The sequence below is a fragment of the Aegilops tauschii genome, chromosome 7 (assembly GCF_002575655.3).
Source record: "Aegilops tauschii subsp. strangulata cultivar AL8/78 chromosome 7, Aet v6.0, whole genome shotgun sequence".
NCBI classification, from domain to species: domain Eukaryota; kingdom Viridiplantae; phylum Streptophyta; class Magnoliopsida; order Poales; family Poaceae; genus Aegilops; species Aegilops tauschii.
In genome coordinates, this window is record NC_053041.3 from 640,859,911 (window position 1) to 640,882,737 (window position 22,827).

General features: G+C 44.4%; 1 protein-coding gene across 1 annotated transcript; it reads right to left on the reverse strand.

Annotated features, from left to right (window-relative positions):
• Positions 1-14,722: 14,722 nt before the first annotated feature.
• LOC109734080 (beta-glucuronosyltransferase GlcAT14B-like) lies at positions 14,723-16,709 on the reverse strand. Its single transcript, XM_045231931.2, has 4 exons — positions 15,994-16,709; positions 15,834-15,900; positions 15,662-15,750; positions 14,723-15,558 (listed from the first exon to the last, which is right to left on the reverse strand). Exons 1-4 carry the CDS (start codon positions 16,661-16,663, stop codon positions 15,047-15,049), a joined length of 1,338 nt encoding a protein of 445 aa, XP_045087866.1. The 5' UTR covers positions 16,664-16,709; the 3' UTR covers positions 14,723-15,046.
• Between the last annotated feature and the right edge of the window lie 6,118 nt (positions 16,710-22,827).

Consider the following 22,827-nt stretch of genomic DNA (forward strand, 5'->3'; position numbering starts at 1 on the left):
GCCGGAATTTGGTTGTAGTTGCGGTGGAAAGGAGACAAACGAAGGGCCTAATCCTACCTTGCCCCTACCTCCGCCAGGGCGTGAGTGTAGTCGTGCTATGGAGCGGGAGGACGGCAAGGCCTGTTGCTGGGTGACGATGTTTACTTAAGATAACAAGGACTCGTTCCTTGGTGTGAGCCTCGCTCACGCACAAAAGAACCCAGAAAGCACCAACATTAATACGTTGATTAACAAGTACAATTCATACGGAATGTAAACATAAGCAAGGGGTTACAAAGTTTAAATCTGACAAGTGCCCGCAGGCTTAAAAACTTAAAAAGGATAAGATGCCCATAATCCCTTTCTTGTCCCTCTCCTCAAGAAATGGGTCAAGATAGCAGAAGGGCAAAAGGAGTGCCTAGGTGAGGTACAAGCGGCAGAAGACACCAAGAGAACATCCTGGCGGCCATCCAGAAGAGGGCTGGTGATGATGGTGCTGGGAGAAGAGACGAAAGATGAGGCAGCGGGCGGGTAATACGCGACGAAGGCATCGGTGCCATCGTACTCCGACTTGACGGCCCGCCACCCGCCTTCTTCGTCTTCTCTGGCCTTCCAGCGCCAGCCGCCAGAAGCAACGGCCCCGAGAAGTTCAAGGAGCTGGCTTGGGAAGCCACCGCCAAGAACTCCCCCCGGAAAATCGCTCTGCCGGGGGAAGGCCAGGTGCAGATGATGGTGCTACCGGCGTCGCCCGGGGACGGTGTGTCCGACGCCTAGTCGGACCCGTCCCCGTCGTCCTCCCCACCGGTCTCATCCTCATCACTGTCGCTCAAGGAGGAGCTTTCATCATCGGTCGAGCTCTCTGCGTAGCACCCTAACCTGATTCCCGAACACCCAAAGACCTTGATGGAGAGCAGGTCAGCCTCCACTAATTTGAAGTGGAGAACGTGCCCCTTCATCAGGCAGTGGGCACGTGCGAAGGTTTTCCAACCACAACGAAGAAGCACTACATGAGGGACGGGGATCCTTGTGTTCGCCCACATGTCGCCATTTCAACATCCCTTCATATGAAGCCTCAACCTCGACGGCTGGTCGACCTCCAGCACCCTCGCAAACGCCTCGGGAAGGCGAAGACGGCTATGCAGTGGTTCGCGCAGCTGCAGGATAAACTCCAGCACCGTGTCTCCGACATGACCGCTTGACGAAGCGGGAGGAGATGGCGGCGCCACAGGTGCCCCACTTCCGCGCCCACCTCTACCTCGACCACTTTGCCGACCGCGGCCCCGTCCAGCGCCTCCACCTTGGTCACTTGGCTCTTCCCTAACTGCCGCGGCTCTCTAGCGAGAGGAAGATCTAGTCGCCTCCGCAGGAGGACGGCCGCGACCGCGCCCTCTCGGCATGATGGTGGGTGGAGAACGGAGAAGAAGAAAGGATGCAAGGGGATGCCCCTCCTTCTTCCTCCCGTTTTCCCTTTTATAGCCAGGCAGGGAAGGCTGGCGGCTGGCTCTATGCCTTCTCCGAAAGGACCTTTCAAATCTAGCTCATTAAAGCCATTGGCAACGAGCGGGGTCGTCAAACCGCCCTCCCCGTGCCAATCAAAGGCACATGGGTATCTGCCATGGTACGCCTTCCCATATCCCGCACGTCCGCCACCTACCCCACGCCATGCATGCGGCGTACGTGGCAAAAAAGGCAGGCGTAGTGGGAAGCGTAAACGGCGATTACCATCCCGTGAATAAAGGCTATTCACGGGCCGCTGCAAGCACGACGGATGAGAAGATTACCGCTGTTATCCCCTGCCACGCGTGCCCGCGCACGGTTTGGGCCTGGCCCTACGACGCTTCGCACTCGTGTGTTGCCCAGGCCCGAGGGCTCCTGTCGGTGTGCTAAAGTTTGGGCTCTTTTGTACCCCTTACTTGTGCACGGGCGCAGTTGTAGCCACACCCGTGGCACGGGCTGACGAGGGAAGCTGGAGCAAGACGCAAGACCATGAAGAAACAGCCAGAGACAAGAGAACAGAGGACAAGCTGGGCCCCCGGCAAGATCCTTGCCGGGATGGCTCACGAGACCCCAGCAAGAACCTTGCTGGGATGACTCACAAGAGCTCCACCCTTGGGGTTGAGAGCTCTGACACCATCGACAATATGAAGGCCAAGACCAAGGGGCGCGCGTGTAGTGGCGTGCAGACCTTTGTGAAGGCTAGAAGACGAGGCCCCGGCAAGATTCTTGCTGGAGACATCGACGAAGCTCCGACAAGAACCTTGCCGGGGGCATCGGCAAGGCCGCAGCAAGGCTCTGCCGCCCCGTCGCCGCCCCAACACAGTGGCCGACCTGCTAGCCTGGCAAGCACGAGTGTGGTGGCATGCGGATCTTCATGAAGACCCTGCCACCTCTCCAGCGCAGCAGCTGGCCAGCCAACTTGGCACTCTGTGCCCCGTCGGAGAGGACGCGTGTCAAGACAAGGAGAAGCGGCAACGGACGAGACGGGCTCTATTCCCGTCCCTGATAAAGCTAGAGGGCACGTAACCAGCGCATTTAATGCGTTTGTCCTAAGATGTCAGCTATAAGCATACACACTGTAGCTACTTTACACCTCCTATGTGCCACTGTGGCAGCCCCTTGGACATGTAAAAGGAGGCCCATGGCATACTGGAGGGGGATTCGAACTTTTGAACGCCTCGTCCCAGCTTGCACGCGTTGCAGCTAGTCGAAGCTAAAGAACACAGATATATACTCAAGCAGGACTAGGGTTTTACGCTCCTCTTCACTGCCAAACCTGGGTAAAAATTCCTCGTGTTGGCCACTAGATCTGCTCTTTGCTCTGCTCCTCTTCACTGCCAAACTGTAGAAGGGATCCTCGTGGCCCCGTGGGTGTCGTTTCCCCGACATATACATAGTCAATCGGTATACTCGCTTCTAAAGTTTCACGAAGAAATCACATCCATGGTAATCTGAGCAAAAATGACAAAATCGAAGCTATATTAAAAACACTGTTTGATGAATAGTATGGTCCCAATTGTATTTTCTTCACTAAGAATACTATGGGTGTCAATACATCACGAAAGGTCACACGTGAGTAGAATGGTCGACTAAGTTTCATACCCCAAAATTTCAGAATTTTTTAAAATTTTGCACTATTTTTTCGAATTTACTATTCATGTGGGTGCGCATCGAACCATGTTCACCTTCGAATTTTCGGAGTGGTGCTCACTAATTACATGATGGTTTGCAAAGGTAATGCTACTGCTATCAAAGGATTGGCTCGAGGATCACAAGGCCGCGACAGATGGCTACCTCTAATGGTACATGATTGGATATTGTTGTCAACTTTTATTTGTTGTTTATTCATTTGGTGGCAAACAAAGATAGTGGACAAGCTGTTTGTATTTATCCGGAGGGTTTTCAAGATTTTGTGCGGAGGGGATAGTGCGGGGAGCTACTTTTTGAGGCAAGGAAGGAAGTGACTTCTTTTTTCATTGCCACCTTTTTTTCTTGTTGCTGACTCTTGATATGCATGAGTAGCTTCTTGAAGGATAGCCTCTTGGCAATTTATTGGATAATAAACACAATTAGTGTTTCGAATTGCAGGCTATAGCGTATAACAGGTTGAGCAGGGCTAGCTAAATGGAATCATGTACAATTCTCCGCTAACGCGGTTTAGCTCCGAGTAAGGTGCACTTGCATTCCATGTAGAAACCTAGATTAACAAAGTATGAACAAATCCATGTGCATTGCATGTACAAATAAGCTAGTTTCTCAACAAAGATTTCTTCCCCTTAGTTGTTAAGAAGTGTGCTTATCTTTTGTGCGAATGTACCAGGTCATTTGGGCCAGTGGATGATTGGAACTACAGTTCCTAGCGAACGAGGAAATTCCTGAGAGGCTTGGGGCTAATCGTCGTGCGGATGCTCTGATATCTAATCTGGCCTTAGTGACTCAAATAAACTCTCTTGACGTTCGGGCTGATTCTGAGGGCCTTGATGCGCTAGGGTCGCGCGATAGATACGAGCTCGAAGCCAAGCTTGTTCGCCTAAATGGCGTTGATGAACTCTATGGAAAACGTAGGGGCAACTTAAACTGGATCCTGAAGGGAGATGCCAACACAGCGTATTTTCAGCTTTAGCTAACGGGAAGCATTGTAGGTGCTCTTCAACCGTCTTTCCACCAATGGGGTCATTTCCTCTGATATTCATGCCATTACCTTCTATATATACAAGTTCCATTCTTCTCTCCTTCGGCAACAGTCGCCCTCTGGATTGCGGTCTGATCCCCTTGTCTGGTCCCATGATGTTCATGATGCCCGAATACTTTCGTTGTTTTCGGAGGAGATTGATGAAGCCTTCTCCTCTTCAAAATCTAGCTCCACCCCTGTGCCGGATGGTTTTTCTATTCTTTCCTCAAGAAATTCTAGCATTCCATTAAACCCTTTGTATATGGCATCATTCAAGGCTTCTGCTTGGGTACGGTGGATATTAGACGTCCTAATTACGCATTTCGACCTTGATCCCTATGGGTGAAGGAGCTGATAATATTTATTTTTTCAGAATAATTGCCTTGTTTAACAATATTGCTAAGTTCCTTTCCAAGGCTTTTGCGGCTAGGTTATCTCCCATTGTCCATAAGCTCATTAGCGCTATGCAAACAACCTTCATTAAGGAGAAATTCATCATGGGTGGTATCCTTGTGTTGCATGAGAGCTCGTACAGGATCTTCATGCTCATGGGCATGAAGTGGTGGTTCTTAATCTCGACTTAGAGAAGGCCTATAATTATGTCTGCTGGTCCTTCCTCTAAGAAGTTCTCCTTTCTAGGTGCTTTGTCCCTGCCCATGTCCATCGCCTGATTTAGCTCGTTTGCCGCAACCACAATGCCCTTTAAATCAATGGGGTAGTTGGCCTATATTTCAAAAATGACCACGGCCTTAGATGGGGTGACCCTATTTATCCTAACTTTTCTACTTCATGGCTGATGCCTTAGCCAAGATGCTCTCTAATGCTGGTGCTGCTATGCACATCTCCAGTGTGGCCACTAACCTATGTCCTGGCGGTGTCATTCACCTATGGTACGCTAATGATACGATTATTCGTTTTGAGGAAAATGATCTTCAGTTTGTGAACCTTAAGTGCGTTCTCTTGAATTTTGAATCAAGGTCTGGGCTCAAATTAATGTTAGTAAGAGTGAGGCCTTTGTGCTAGGGGTGCCCTAACAAGGAAAACATCACATTGCCAACCTTCCGAACTATAAGTTGGGCTCGTTCGCTACTACTTCCTGGGTGTTCCTATCTCCCCTCTGAAACTTCTTGCTGCTGAATTTTGCCCCACTGAAAAAAGTGGGCTCTCCTATTGCTCCATGGAGGGGTAGACATCAATCCTCAGGGGGATAGAGGTCATCTTAATCAAATCTAGCCTTTCAAGCTTACCCACTTTCAACACGGGATTTTAATGCCTTTTTGAGAGTAACCATGCCTATTTTGAGAAAGATTGAAGTACTTTCTACTAGAACACATGTGACAACAAGATGAAATATAGGATGGTTAATGGAAATTTATGTGCAAACACAAAAACCTTGGGGGGTTGGGGATGATTAATACATTTTTCATGAACAAATGCCTAAACATGAGTGTTGGTGTCATTTTTACTCTAAACTTGAGAACTCCATTTGGATCTAGATTATCAAGGCTAAATATTCCCTGAATTCCCCATCGTTCATGTCTATCACTTGTAATGGCTTTCAATTATGAAAAATCTCATATCAAAGTGTGTAATGAGTTTTGGGGCCTTCTAAAATTTGTTGTGGGTTCTAGGTCTTCCAGCCGCTTCTGACTGGACTGGTGGCATGGTAATGGCCCTCTTTGCCCATCCTACCCAACCTTTGTTTCTCGTTTGTTTCCATCCAGTCCATCTCCATTTGGAGCTCGTTGCTAGCAATTGGGACATCATCTCTCGTTTGGCTTTGTCTCCTGAAAAGTTGAATAGTTGGCAGGAGCTCACTGCCTTGTTCCTGGTGCTCTTGGATGCCTCAGATCGGCTAATATAGCCTCATTCCCCCTCAGCCAAGTTCTCAATTAAGTTTTTCTATGATAAGCTAATATATGGGAGGTTAAATCCTAAATTCAAGGCTCTTTGGCGATCATGAATCCCTCTTAATAAAAACATCTTTCTTTGGCAGGCTATCACACTCAAACTTCTGGGTAGGGATCGATACTTAAACGTAGCATTTGTTTTAGGAACTATGACATTTGCAATGTATATACCATCATAGCACATTCCTGGAAAAAAATTGTTTCCTTAAACCCGTGAAATAACATGTCACATCCCAAAGTACCATGGCATTTTATGCAAAATATCACCGATCATGTCATTTTAATTTGTTAGACCATGGCATTTTTATTAACTAGTCGATGCAAGTTTTATTTAATATATATATATTATGGTATTTTAATCATTTACACCGTGGCAACTTTATTATTTGGAACCTAGAAAATTTACTAAGATTAGCATGGCATTTTTATAGTGAATACCAAGGCATTTTATTGTTAGTGTCCAAGGCATTTTTATTCTTTTGGATCGTAAATTTATTTTAAAATGGCAGGACAAATTTATTTTTTACCATCGCAATTTTATTATTTAAGAGCATGGCATTTGTATTTTAATAGCATGCCATTTTCACTATTAAGAGCTTGACATTTTTATTATTAATAGCATGGCATTTTTAGTATAAAAACATGACATTTTTATAATTAATAGCATGCCATTTTCACTATGAAGAACATGTCATTTTTCCTTCAAACACAAAGATTGTGGCATTCTTAATGTTAATAGCATGGCATTTTCACTATTAAGAGCATAACATTTTCCCCTTAATTTTTTTCTTATTTCTAAAATTAACAACATGGCATTTTTATATTAATAGCATGTCATTTTAATAACAATTTGTTGTACAACATGACAATTATACCACTGTTTTTGCACATATGGAATTGGAACAGAATATGACATTCAGTAGAACATGAAATTTTTGTCAAATATTCTCTCTAGATTTGGCCACACTATTTTACTGATTGTCCCGTTATATTTTGCTATCTATAACATGGGTAAAGATGGTAAAATTATTTTTAAGTGGCACAACAATTTTAATTTTTTATCATCACAATTTTATTATTTCAGAGGATGGAATTTTTATTATTAATAGGAAGGCATCTTAACTATTAAGACCATGGCATTTTCCATTTAAAAAGTTCATGAAATTTTTAATATTAATAGTGTGGCATTTTTACTAGTAGGAACATGCCATTGTTATTATTAATAGCATGGAATTTTCACTATTAAGAGCATGCCATTTTATCATCACAAGTTTATTATTACAGAGCATGGCATTTTTATTGTTAATAGGATGGCATTTTGACTATTTAGAGCATGGCATTTTTCTTTAAAATGATCATGGATTTTAATAATTATAGCATGGAATTTTTACTATTAATTTCATTACATTATTATTACTATTGATAGCATGTAATTTTCACTATTAAGAGCATGGCATTTTTCCTTCAAAAAAGAGTATCACATTTTTAATGTTAATAGCATGGCATTTTCACTATTAAGAGTGTGGCATTTTCCCTTAAATAAAGCATGTCATTTTAATATTAACAGCATGGCATATTTTGATATTAATAGCGTGACATTTCTTAATAGCATGACATTTTAATATATTGGACCGATAGAATTTTTGTACGATTTTTTTTAAAATGTTCCATAAATAGTTGTTTTTCAAATACGATGATTACAACAAGTTGAAATTCTTCCAACAAGTTGCCATGGGATCATTTTTATGATTTTTTGTGGGGAAAAATTCATGTTTATCTTGTTTATATCTTTTAATTTTGCTCCATGGCAAATACACATGTTCTTTATAATTTAACACACATGTATTTTGGTAGTGTGGAAATTGGGCATCTTTTATGGACCAAACCGAGGACTCGATCTATCAGATCTCTCGTGAAGCCGAGAGGGGGTTTTGCGCTTGGTTGCTGCCGCAACAAACGAATTGGTTCGTGCGCTCCCTTTGATCGAGGGAACGAGTTGTTCGCTGGTAGTAGGGCTCCCAGGGAACGAACGCCAACTAATAGGGTCCTAAGAGAAAGATAACGAAGTATCTAGTTCATGTGAAATTGCTAGATGCCAGAACCGTGGTGTCCAGATGCTGGAACCATGGCAACTCAATGGCTAGACATTGTGTAGGTATACTCAATAAGACATGGCGGTTATGATCTTTAGTATGGACATGGTCAATATATTCATGGTAAGATTTATCTTTGTTTAGTTAGTACATTATGCTATATATATATTTCCTATTTTCCACTTTAGCTAGAGAAAGAAGTTATTTTATTTCGTCTTAAACCCATCACAAATTTGTTATATACAATGATATTTATTAATTTTGGGTAATTTATAAATATCTATGTAACACTACAATAAAAGTTTACTAAATGAACTCAATGAAGTTAAGCTTCATTATCCAAATTTAAATAAATGTACGATAGATTAAGAAGCGACCACCCATCAAAGCCGCTTGGAATATTAAAATCAATTTCATAATTCCCCACAAATAAAAGTGGACAAAGATTTTCCATGATCACAGATGCACTTATTGCCTTCTCATTGTTATTATTTCTCACATGCAACTACTAGCGAATTCCAACCTGCATACAAAGTTTTTTATTTATGTGACGTTTCCTTATTTAAACATAAATATATATTTTTAATATTTATCCACAACGTAAAAAATTGCAAATTAATGATCAGTACAAGTATTTTGTGTTTGTAAAATATGTCTCATTGCCTTTTATGCATCGTAAGAAAACAGATGATAAAAATATATGCACTGCATAATAATATATACTTGTTAATATTAAGGAAAGTATTTTTACAATTTAATTTATCTAAGTGAAACTTGCTATGTTTGTGTATTGTCACTGGTTAGGTTTTTTTTGGCGATTTATAAACGAGCTGATATAAGCGACCTAATAAAATATTTTGGTGAAACATAAAAACTCAGAGAAGAGATGCATGCGTGCTTCAGCCGCAGACAACAAAATGCATGCGTGCTGCATATGCACACATCGGGATGCGGGTGTGCTCGTGTATGCATAGTTAGTGTATGGTGCTCTTAATTAATATTCTCCCGTACGTGACAGAAAGGACACGAGATGATCAAGTTGCGTAAGTACCTGAGCTCAGATCAGGCATGCATGCCTACTTAATTACATGCACCAAGCTGATCGATTGCCGCTGCCTGATCGGAAGCCGACGTGGGTGAGTGCGTCCTCGGCGTTGTGGCCCTTGGCCTGCCCAGTTATTGCTGGCGTTGCAGATCGCCTGTCTGTGTAGCTCCCCGCTTTATAAAAATCTGTGCACGTGTAGACGCCCGATCGACCCATCGTAGGTTATGACGAATTGCGATGGCGGTGATATGAGGGGAAGCTAGCCGAACGCGGCAAGCAGTGGACGACTTCCAATCAATTGGCTGGTATGAACGAATGCAGCGCGGCGAGGTGAAAAGAATCTACTCGAACGCAGTGGCAGCAACGATTTGGAAATGACTGCGGTTGCATCTGAAGATTTTTAGAAAAGTTTTTTCGACTTGAAATAATGGTCTATTTTACTTAACTAGCATCGTGGCATCGCAAATGCGAGGGGATCGTCTTCAGATATTCATGTTATATCGCTAATACTTTGATAAAATGTCATGCAATAAATATCCATGGTAGAATAATGTATATTATGTACAATTATCAATCAGTCAACTATGATACGTCTGGGTATTCTTATTAGCTGTGATTTGTTTAGGCACGAAAACAAATAATTATTAGATGTCGCATTCTAACAAATATATAGTCCACCAGATTAATGACCAAATGTTTTGTTTTCGTGAATTTTTACGGTGCCCTCTTTTCCTATTTTGTTGTGCTTTTTATTAATGAGACCAATATTTCTAATCGAAGCTATGATTATTTCTTGGCTTATTTTTCCAAGATTTACTTACGAAGATCTAATGATTACAATCTATTAATAAAAGGATAATTCAACAGATTGACGGCCGAATGTTTTCGCTTCCATTGATGCAAATATTTGTAGTATGTGTATTTGAACCACCTCTTGGTAAGATGGAGTTGTGGTGGAATGACTCCTTCTAGAAGGGTTGAAAAGCTGGTGCGCACATTTATACTATGCGAGTCTTCCATATATTCTTTCTATCAATTGTGGTGGAATGACTCCTTCTAGAAAGGTTGAAAAGCTGGTGCGCACATTTATACTATGCGACTCTTCCATATATTCTTTCTATCAAAAAATAATCAGTATGGTAACACTTAAGCACTTAGCCTCACAAGAAATCCGAGTCATCTAAACATATAATTTAGACTTCTTTTTTATTATTGATAATTAGTGAAAATGTTAATGATTTCATTTTTATTTATCTTGAGAAAGATTCTAATATTTGGAACGTTTTTCAAATTTTAGTATTTTCAGTTCATACAAATAGACATGGGGAATTAAAGGGAACAATCTAGTACTCCATCCGTCCCATAATATAAGATTGTTTTTCATCCTATGTTAGCTTGAGAAACGATCTTATATTGTAGGATGGAGGGAGTAAATGTCTTTTTAAATGCTGATGTCACGCTAGATGTGCCTTTTAGGAATGTCCTGCCCTAATGCATGCGTGCATATACGAAAGTATTATGCATATCACCACAACTCTTTTTTAAGTCGCAAATGCATGCATTATGCGTAGGAATCATCCTACATCACATTACCTTTATACTTTTAGGAATGGCCAATGCCATTTTTTTTGTAGGACGCTAATGCATGCGGGCATATATGGAGGAATCAGGCCACATCACCTTACCTTTATTTTTTTTCCGAAAGGCCTACGCCCATTTTTTGACGAACCATTTTTTCCTTATAATGGCAATGGTGGCTAATTTTTTCCACTTAAAACACATCTATAAGTTTAGTCTATTAAAGTTGGATGTTTCTAATTTTTGTTTAATTTTCTAGCCTATTTCTCTTTTTTCTGGTGTGCCCGAAAACAAAGATTTATCAGAGGTCGTATGCTAACAAATATATGGTTGTTTAGATTGATGACCAAATGTTTTGTTTTCATGAATTTCTACGGTGCCCCTCTTAACCTATTGTATTATATTTTTTATTAATGAGACCAATAGTTTTATTTGAAGCTATGACTATTTCTTGGGTTAATTTTGCAAGTTTACTTACAAAGATCTAATGGTTACAATCTATTAATAAAAGGATGGTTCATCAGATTGACGGTCGGAAGTTTTCGTTTCCATAGATGCAAATATTTTTAGTATATGATTAGTATGGTAAATATTAGAACGACCTCTTGGTAAGATGATGGAGTTGTGGTGGCACGACTCCTTCTAGAAGGGTTCAAATGCTAGTGCTCACATTTATACTATCCGAGCCATCTAGACATTTGGTTTAGACGTCTTTTTTACGCTTCACTAATTAGTGAAAATGTTAATAATTTCATATTTTTTTCTCTTAAGAAAGATTCGAATTTTTGGAGCATTTTTCAAATTTTTGTATTTTTCTGTTCATACAAATAGGGAACGGATGTGTTTTTAAATGCCAACGTCACGCTAGATGTGTTTTTTGGAATGACATGCCCTGCATGTGCGAATATCAGAAGGAATTAGCCCACATCACATTACCTTTACTTTTTCTAGGAAAGGCCAACACCATTCTTTTAACGAAACGTTTTTTCCTTATAATGGCAATTGTGGGTAATTTTTTCGACATAAATGTTTATCCTATTAAATAAAAGGTCCATCTATATAGGGCCTAATACGTTTTCAAGGCTAATTTTGACCAAATGTTAGAGCAATAATATATGATATGCAAATTACACATAGCATACCGTCAAATTCATACGTGAGAGGAGCTTCGAATGATATAATTTTCACATTATACATCTCATATACTATTAATCTTATCAATAGTCAAAGGCAATCTCGAAAAATGCATTGGGCCCTATATATATGGATGGAGAGAGTATCAAACGTCGCCAGTGTGCCCCCAAGGAGAAGCACATGAGCTATGCCGTCACGACGTATAGCCATCCACGGTTCCACACTCACCAAATTACTCTTTTGCACTGCATCGATGGATCTGGGAAATGTCAACTTAGTCGGCAGATAAATCTCGCCCTTTGGAAAATTTGTGTGTAAAATGATTGAAGAACCAATGCTTTTATAGGAAAGAAACATGGTGCGTGCATCAAAGTGAAGTCAGACCAAGCATTCCACTACCATGACTTGGCTCTAGCTTGCACATGACGGTACGTGCGCCGGCCGGCCAAGGGTGTGGTTGGCATATCTGTGATCCGTACCGGAGTAGTTTATGCTAGAGAGGTACTATCTGTGATCCGTACCGGAGTACTTAGTTGCTCGTTTTGCGCGAAAGATGCTTTGGCGTGCACTCAATTACATGTGTTCCCGTGCTAAGAATCCTCTGGAGGCGTCGATCCCGGAATCTAGCCCTATTTAGCTTAGATCGAGGCGTACGAGAGCGATGACAAGTCTAAGGGGGGAGGTACACCATTGCTTTGCTATAGAGCTTATCCCGCTCGTCCGTACTTATATGGTATATTATTGTTATTTCTCACCAGGATCGATTGAAGCGAAGACTTTTTGAGTTTTGAGCAGTGCCAGCTGTGGATTTCCTTAACCGCCAAGGCCTCCCACTTGTCATATAAATGTTTAAATCAATATCTACGGAATACTTTCTCCGTCATAAATTAAGTGTCTTAACTTTAGTACAATTCTACTAAACTTAGTAGAAAGTTGACACTTATTTTGGGACTTAGGGAGTAGTATTTAAATTTCGCGGTAGATTAACTTTCGGTACAAACATGTTAGAATGGTCCAGATGGCAACAAAATTTCGATACAAACATATTAGGGAAACTATAAACGATCCCCTAAAAACCTTTGGGGGCGATTAAATGTGGTTTTCCTCTTAAACAGAACTAAGCGAATCCCAAAAAGCTTTAGTGGATGAACTTTTACTCCGAAAGGCCGCGATGCTTAAATATCCTCTCTCGAGGTGTCGCGGAGTAAAATTCCTAACTCCAGTTGGCCTCACCTACAACCACCCCGCCGCCTAATTCACATCGATGCGACCTCACCCTTACGCACATCTGCTCAGCCACCGATAATGGCCGGACCCAACCGTTGCCGCTCCTTGCCGCCCAACCCCAACGGTCGGCCTATGGATCCACGACGCCATCAGCGCCACCACGCCGACATTTCCTCACGCCGTTGGCCTACGGATCCACGATGCCATCAGCATCACCAAGCCGATGCTTCCTCACACACCGGCGCATCCTCCTCCAGCGCTGCCAAATCCCTGACCTGCCGCCTCCGTCGGCGTAGGTGCCAAATTAAATCGCGTGCGGCGACACCGGTGGGGGACGTGGGTCGCAGAGATATAGGACCGCGATGCCGGTAAGCGACACTGGCTGGGATCCTACAACCCTATGATGCAGGTTTAATGCCCATATGACATCAAGTTGGTTGATCTGTACCTCGCCTCCACCCCGGCTCAAATTCGCAAGCGGCATGCCGCCGTTGGCACTGGTCGACCCCTGGGTGGCCACCCTAGAGAGATGTGAGAAGACTTGCAGGCCCGTGAGCGGCTCGTGTCGGAGCAAGCCGGCAGCGATAACCTGATGGAGCTGTACTGCCGCTACCCCGCGCCCATCGAGGTGGAGCGCTTGCTTTACAAGGATTACGTGTCCGAGAGGACGGACATCATCGACCTCTCCAGCGACTCCGACAACTACGAGGGCAGGTGCCGACGGCGATGAGGGCAGTGCGAGCTATGAGGGACATGGCCGTCTCATCGGAGGGCTCACCGAATCGGATTGGGAGTGGATCAAGAATGAGGCCTATAGTGAGTAGATTAGTTTGTTTTTAGTCCACATTTGTTTAATTTGCACCGAATTTGTGTTGAATCAAGTTTGTATCGAATCAAGTTCGAATCTAGTCTAAATTTGTGTTGAAGTTTTCATTCTGTTGAATTAAAGAGATCGGTTTGAAACCACATTTTTTTAGTGGAGCAAATATTGTCCATTGAAGGATACTCGGCCGTACCCTCCTCTAAATTTTTGGGGATCAATTAGCTAGCAAGATTAGAGCAATTCGCTGCGATAGCTAGCTCTGGTGCTCTGTGGAGGATCACCATGGTACACTACTACTGTTTCAGGTTGTAATACGCAGTCGTAATTCAGAGTTGACTACAAGAAAGTTAATTATGTCTCCCGATGTCTTCGATTTGCAGGGCAGTGCTCAAGTTGACATGGGTTGCTCATTAAGATTTGCTCCTCGGTATTACAACCTAGATCTGCCGATCAGCAGATAAGGTATTAAAGCTTACCCTCTACTGTTTGACGATTTTCGAGCTAAAGCACATCTTCAAGAATTCTAAACGTAGGGAGATGACTTCACAAACGATGCAACTATCTACACGAGATGAAATTCCGAGGCGCACTTGACATCGAAAAGAAGTCAGACTTCGTTTTGCTGCCTGAGTCGTAGCGGCTGTATCGCTGTACTAATCCAAGAGATTGTACTTCTTGTGCTAATCGGAACTAGGGAGAGCTTTTCTACCGTGCTTTGGTGGTAGGTACTAGTACGGCACTGCCTTGGATTAGATCCACTGTTTTGCACTAAGACCCCAAAACTTGCTACTACAAACACACGACTGTCCGTTATATATGGTACTACTAGGATCTCTAGGAAATGTTCTTTATTTCTTCGGGAAATGCTCAAGGGCCAGTCATGTTACACAGCACCGAGGAACAAATAGGCAAAGAGAAAAGAAATATATGTGTATCTCCAACGTCAACTGCTTGGCGCCCGAATGAGGAGACACGTCTCACTCTTTTCCAAAGTTCTAGCTTAATTATTAACTGCTGATACCGAGCCTGACAGAAAAACGGAGCACCGCCGGCGATACAGCCCCTCGTGCCCGTGCCCACAGATCAGGCTCAGGCGCTGTGATTGACTATCTTGCACTGTTTAGGCCGGAAGTTCTCCTCGGAAAGGAGCGATGTGAGGAGCCGCTGCAGCCGCGTAGCTCCAGGGCCAGGACGCAGGGGCGTCGCGTCCCTCACGATCCAGAAGGAGCCATCGCCGCCAGTGTCCCCGATGCTCCAGCTGCCGGGGGCAAGCATCCCGGGTTGCCGCAGCAGGAGCTCTGCGTCGATCCTGTCGAGCACCGGGTTGTCCTGGCCAAAATTGCATGCGAAGGGGGCGTCACTGCCGAGCATCCCGTCCCAGTGGCTGGAGTTGATGAGTTCCGGTTGACGCGCAGGGGAGCCGCCCCAGGAGATGTAATGCATGTCGTGGTTCACGGTGGTGTTCCGGAACTCCTCGGCGTTGCAGGCCATGGTGTGGAAGTAGGCCTCCGGGGAGGAGACCAGGAGGTTGCGCGGGAGGTTTTTCCACCCCCGGATCAAGTACTCAACGAACGGCCGTGACAACACCGTCCAAGCAGAACCTGTATCAAAATAACTCCAATGATCTAAACTATACTTTTTTTGTCTATAAGACCATGGCATTGTAATGATTTGATGCATCTGCGGCAGCCTAAAGTGCAATACCTGTGAAGATTGTGGTGGGCAGCTGCCGCAGCTCCCGCTTCTCTGTCCCGTTCATGTAGTGCCCCGGGTCAACCATCGCCCTCGGAGACCTGGAAAGAAGAACCATATGTGCGATACCGCACTCAGTCGGCAGTGTCAACGCCATAATCGATTTGATTACGAAAGCACGTACGCCATGTCGCTCGTGTGGTCGAGGAAGTTGAGGTCACGTGGCAGCCGCGAGAACACGTCCATCAGATCTGCAGCGGTTGATAATGCGACCATAAAATGATGACCAGTATAATTCATCAGAAATGGAAGCAGCTATATAAGCGTATATATGTTGTACCGACCGTCCTGCGTGACCAGCGGGTAGTGAGAGGCGGAGAGGTTGATGAACCAGTCCCAGTCGGCGCCGGGGCCGCGCAGGAAGGTGGCGGCGGCGCCCAGTGTGGTGGTTACCATGGTGCTGCCCCTGTGGGTCACCAGGTCGGCGTCGGCCTTCTCCAGCACTCGCACGTTGCCCACGGCGGCAAGAACCGGGTGCGCGGCCAAGAAGGCCGCCAGCTCGGTGCGCTCCGAGTCGGACGCCTCCGCGTCCAGGTGGAGGATGTAGTGGTTCCGTGGGTGGTAGAGCGCGAAGAGGCAGCGGTGCAGCCTGCCGGCTTCGCCGGCCGAACCAGAGACCAGATAGGCGAAGCGTGGGGTCCCGACCGGCGACGGGGGCTGGGTGGCAGCGGGGTACGGGTGAATGAAGACTGAGGCGGAGGGAAATGCGATCCGGGAAGCCGCTAGGAGGAACACCAAGAAGATGCCCCCGGCGGCCACGGAGCGCACCCACCGCAGGTCGATGCCGCCACAGGGGCGTCCGCGCAAGGTGGAGGGGCCATTGATAACCAAGGTCACAGAGTAGGGCTGCGAGCCGGCTGGTTGGTGTTGGGTGCGTGGCACACTCACAGTATCCATGGTGGCGACGCGCGGTTGTGAATTGTGATGTCTGATGACTTGTGAGGTTCGCAGCATATAAATTGCAATCTGATGGAGCAGGAAGGTGACGGCCCGGGCGAAGCAGCAGCGAGATGCCGCGCTCCGAATAACGTCTGTCCGTTGGCTCGCCTTGCCTTGGTTGACTTGGGTAGAGGCAGGATGTGGCAGAGATAGTCACTATGCTGGCACGTGGAGCGGGTAGGTTCTAAGGAATCTCTCTGAACAGGATGTCCATTTTTCAACCATGAGTTTGAGACTCAATTTGATATGTTATTAATTTTATATTATTTTGCGAGAGAAATTTCCAATTTATTCATCAATTATGGTGATACAGAGAACACTAGTGGTAATTTTTGAAAAGAAAAAGAAAAAGAAAAAGAAAATATTGACACGAATGTCCATGTAAGATCAATGACATAGGAATTAGATGTATAATACTTATGGCATGTCCAGATGTGCTTTAGCAAAACTGATAAAAATTACAACGAGGTCCATGAACCACCTAGCGATGACTAGAAAACACAGGAGCGAGTCGAATGCGCACCGCCATCATTGCCCCTCCTTCATCGAAGCCAGATAAACCATGTTGTAGTAGACAGTCATAAAGTCGTCGTGCTATGGCCCCAAAGGACCAATGCACCAGAGTAGCAACCATCACGGATGAAGTGACTTGTAGATCAGAAAGATCAAACCAGTAACCACGCGAATGAAGACGAAATTTTTTGGATCCGAATAGATCCACCAAAGACCAACACCAGCTGAATCCTGTAAGATCCGATGGAGACACACCTCCATACGTCCTCCGGTGATGCTATTCGCACCATCTGGACGGGGATCCGACATGAGAGACACTATTCCTACCAAGGGACCGAGCCACCGCCGCACATCAGCCATCAAGACGTTGAACCAAACAAAAAGGAGAATGAGGTCTCTCCTACAGGCGATGGGCCGAGATTCTACGCACCTCCACAGCCCAAAGGCCATCAGAGATGGGACGGATCGGCGACGGCACCTACCGGAGGAGGAAGAAGACTTTTTTTAGGAGGAGGAAATTTGTGATTAGGAAAATAGCCAGTGCGTCGCAACGGGATAAAAAATCATTGCACTCCGGTACTCCTAATCCAATCACTGTGGTTTCTTGAAAAATCAATAAGTATGGTCAAATATCCCTAACATGAATAAGAAATGGCCTTTGTAGCCGTCCATCTCGGCAAAAGTCTAAAAAACATATGCATTGTCCTCTTCTTTTGGTGGGAGGGGACGGGGTATGCATTGTTTGACTTGCTGGCTATCTACGGTCCAATTTATTGTGCGTTGTAATTTTTTTTATCTCAGTTGGCTAAAGCAACCCATATAAGTTCACTTCATCACCTGTTTTGTGGCCCAAACATTTGTTTTCTTTCTTTGTATGTTTCGTATTCTGAGGTTGTCCGTCTCGATCGACCGGTGGCCACGTACGTAGACAAGCAATGTGCTACCACCGCAGGATCCCCGCATGTATGCTGCATCATCTGCTCGTCCCAGTCACCCAAACCTAATAAAACTGCCATTGTCAGTGATTTAATTTAGTTTACTACCACTGTCAGGCGCATGCTTAAGCGGAGGTGTATACTATAGTAGCAATGTCGGTACACATGAAGTAGGTAGGATGAGGTATGAACACACATTAGGTTTAGCACGACGACTTCCTGACAGTCTACTACAATAAGGTTTGTGCGGCTCCGACGAGGGAGGGGCGATGACAGTGGCGCGCCTTCGGCTCCCTTCAGTGCTTGTAGTCGTCGCTAGGTGGTCTACGAATTTGGATGTAACTTTCATTTTTTTAGTGTTTGTTGTAGTACCATTATTGAAGATGACACTAGTAGAAAAAGGGCCATTTGTCCCGGTTTTTGAATCGGGACTAAAGTGTCGTTACTAATGCCCTGGGCCTTTAGTCCCGGTTCTTACATGGACCGGGACAGATGGGCCTCCACGTGGCCCGTGCGGCGAGCCCAGGCAGGAGGCCCTTTGGTCCCGGTTGGTGGCACCAACCGGGACCAAAAGGCATCCACGCGTCAGCAGCTGGCAGGAGCTGAGGTTTTTGTTTTTTTAAAGGGGGTGGTTTAGGGGTTTTGGGGGTTAATTTAGGTTGTTAGCTAGCTAATAGAGAGAAGTGTTCTCTCTTGTCTTCGTGCTTGGTTTACCAACGCTACTGCTATGCCTAAACATGGCTTAGATTGAAGTGAAGGCAACATGTGGTGCATGTCGAAAGTAATACTAATCCTAACTTGATCAAGTTTGGATTGTACTACTTTCGACATGCACCACATGCATGTTGCCTTCACTTCAATCCAATCCATCTTCATTTCACCCACTGATATATAATAACTCTTCATGCCCGCATCATGCATCATCGTAATAACAAGTCCTACTAATCATCATCATACAACTTCTACTCGATCGTTATTAATAACAAGTCATACGCTCATCATCCTCATAGTCATCGAACCAACCCTACCTAATTGTTCTCGGCACATGATCATCAGTATTAGGTAGGACCTAAATACCCTCTTTAAGGTAAAATAACATAAAACAATATAGACCCTGACTCTCCATTATGGAGAATGGAGATCATCCTGTCTTCAATTCTTGCGCTTCGCTTCCTTTTGCTTCCAAGAACCTCCTTACGACTGTCCATACATTTTTTCCATTCTTTGATTGTCATGTCTCCACTTCTTTTAGAAATCCGGTATGGACAGTTGAGATTCGTAGGATGACCTGGCAGTATGTTCAAAACATCAATGCGACCACCATGCTGATACATCATATGAGGCACACAATCATTCAGGATTATCTGTTGAAAAACATAGTAATAACTTCGTAGTTAGCAATGATGTACTAGTTTGAGAAGTACGCAAAAGATGCAAGGATGTCGTAATAGTAAAAAATCTTACCAGGGTATCTCCATGGAAGTTACTGTTGTTCAACACGTGCACTAGTGGCACGTATTGACCATAATGTTGAGGAGTTTGATTGTAGATATTGTAATTCTCAATATCAGTACAAAATGTGATTAGATGATTTTTCTCCAGATAAGTTAATTCGCAGTCATCGTAGTGGGTTTTGTCTACCATCTTCCGCACATTCTTTGAAGAATGAAAATAAGCTGTCAATGGAAATAAGCTGTCAATATTTTGAAATAAACAATATAAATTAGTTAATAACTATGTTTGAGAAATTCACATAGTGGTAGAATTGGAGGCGTATCAACAAGGACCCAAATGTCCAGATTGTTTTGCTCGATTTCAGGATCACAAGATCCATGGTGACAAGCATATCCTCATGAAAACCATATATCTTGCAAAGTGCTTCCCAATTTTTGCAACCAAAATGGGTTACGCTCTCAGAATTGTACAGTTTTACTTTGAAATCCATACCATGATGGGTCCTTAGGTGAAATTTCTCTGTTTCCATACTTTCATGGTCTTCAAAACCCATCCTCTCCAACACATAGCGTCTTGCATAGCATGGGATAAGCTAGTCGAATTGTGAAAGATGATAAGTACACGTTGAAATATATAGTTGAAGTCATGCTTAATTACGAAAAAAAACACTTGTCGTCGTTGCGTACCGTTTCAACATCGAAGGTCTCCTCGAGCTTAATGCTGAAGCGTCGATCTTCGTCCAGCTCAATGAACCTGTCGCACTGACCTCGGTCGTCGTGGCACCTGTCGCACTCCCCCGAGAGACTTTCTTCGTCCGAGTTCGACATTTCCTATGTTCATAATTCAAATATTAAATGTCTACAATTAAATATATGTACTAAAAAACCTAAGTTAGATCATTATTATTTATCACAGGTTGACTATCGGTCTGTCAAGTCTTTTCTTGAAAACTCTCAGCTCACGTGGTGTATACATTCGACCGTTGGTGATGGTCGCTCCTCCTTTCATCCCCGAGTGCATTACACCAAAATGTCTAGCACACGGGAATGAAGGAGAAGCGACCCCCACGACAACAGTCGGGATTCTTCGTCCTCTCATATATATATGGAGGAACTATCCCTCACTGATTCCTCTCTGACATTTGCGACCGTCGGTGATGGTAGCTCCTCCTTTCGTTCCCGAGTGCATTACACCAAATTGTCTAGCACACGGGAACGACGGAGAAGCTACCCCCATGAAAACAGTCGGGATTCTTCGTCCTCTCATATATGGTGGAGACTCAACAGACTTAAAGTCAACCCGAAATATCGTTTAATTATCTTTCTAAAACCAGTTCGTGGCTGGTCTCACCTCGAGGTCGGAGGGGGTCGGTGACGGGGACGACGGCGGGGATGATGGAGGGGGGCTCCTAGATTTCTGCGAAAACAAAAACCCTATAAGCTATCAACTAATCATATGCATACGCCTTGCATTGTGCTCTCCAATTTTAGCATTCAAAGTAGGAGTAGTTTTCCAATTTGAGCATTCAATAAGCAAAATTAAATCACAAAATAAAATAGTATTCAAATTAGGATGCATTCAATTATAAGCAAAACTACATCATCTCCATGCGTCCGTACATCGTCGAATATTATCACTAATAGACCTCGAATACTATCATACATATAGCATTGCTAGTACAGCTAGAACCGTAGCGCCCGACGGGTATCGGCACGGGCGGTGGACACCCAAAGAGTAGGAACCATCACAGGATCATAGCTCCAGTGAGATCCCTGAAGAACCTGCCAGGTATTGTCGAACCTGCCCTCCAACGCAACCATGTAGCGACGGACGTGCTCGTCCTCCTCGCTGACACGGTGACGTACCACATCCGCGGTGTCCGGAAGCCTCGGCACTATCACTGGCCCACGTGACCGCCACCAAACAAGGATCGGGTCAACGACGGGCTGGCTCCTCACCAACCTACGCCCCCCCGGAAGGTAGCACCTCCCAAAACCAGCCCGGCGGAGCCCAGCCCCGGACATGGCCCCTCTGATCAAGCCGGCCTCCTCCGCCGAGTCGACGATGAGGATGCGGGATTGGCGTCGTCGACGTCGATGCGGGAATAATTGCTTTAACAAAAAAATAAACTAGTTCTATTAGTTTTCTTGCTAAAAATAGACTACATCTATAGTAAAATAAACTAGTTTTATTAAATCAACTAGTTCAACTACTAAGCACACTTACTATAAATAGAATAAAGTAGTACTTACTAAAAATAAACTAGTTTAACTAGTTCTACTATTTTTCTAACTAATTCTATTAAACACTTTCTCTTCTTATTCTATGAACAAAATTACAACAGAAAAAAATCATAAAAATTCTATGAACAAAATTACAACAGAAAAAAATCATAAAAATTCTATGAAAAAAATTGACATATTCTTTGCACATATATATAAACACACAAACATTTGCTTATTCAACAATAATATCACAAAAAAAATCTATGAACAGAAAAAAGTCTAACTTCTGCATATTACAACAACTCAATTAACTACACATCTAAACTACACATCTAAATTAACTACACATCTAAATTAGGAAAATTCATATATATGAGCTCACGGGGCGGCGATCGATGAGGAAGTAGGGCACGGGGGCGACGGTGAGGGGCGCGGCGAGCGGGCGACGAGGAGGCAGGGGGCGGCGACGGCGATGGGCGATGAGGAGGCAGGGGGCGGCGACGGCGACGGTGAGGGGCGTGGCGACGGGCGACGAGGAGGCAGGGGGCGCGGGGCGACGACGGCGACGGCGAAGCGCAGAGGGGCAGCCTGGCGGCGTCGTCGGGGCGGGGAAGACGAACTGAATGAAAAATTTCACAAGTGCTAGTTATATAGACTAAGCATTGGTCCCGCTTCGTGGCAACAACCGGGACCAATGCTCCCTTTAGTACCGCTTGGTGCCACCAACCGGGACCAAAGGCCATGTGCTATTGCGCCCGCGTCGAAAGTTTAGTCCCACCTCGCTAGTTGAGAGGGGCGCGCAGTGGTTTATAAGCCCCACTACCGCACCCCTCTCGAGCTCCTCTCCATTGCAGGCTTATGGGCCTAATTGTCACTGCTATGCCTGATGGGCCTACTGGGCCTTCTACGGGCCTGAATCTTGGCCCATCAATGGGTTTCTAGTCATATTAATTCAGGCCGTGGTGGCCCAGTAGGTAGCATATTTTTTATTTTTTGACTGTTTTTTGTTTTCTTTTTTTCTTTCTTTATAAATACTTTGTTAATTTTAGTT

Excerpts from the sequence above, each read along its gene's own strand:
- LOC109734080 (XM_045231931.2), bottom strand. The coding sequence starts at position 16,663 with ATGCTGCGAACCTCACAAGTCATCAGACATCACAATTCACAACCGCGC. Across the intron at positions 15,901-15,993 it reads CCCGCTGGTCACGCAGGACG|ATCTGATGGACGTGTTCTCG; the intron begins GTCGGTACAACA and ends CAACCGCTGCAG. Across the intron at positions 15,559-15,661 it reads GCCCACCACAATCTTCACAG|GTTCTGCTTGGACGGTGTTG; the intron begins GTATTGCACTTT and ends ATTTTGATACAG.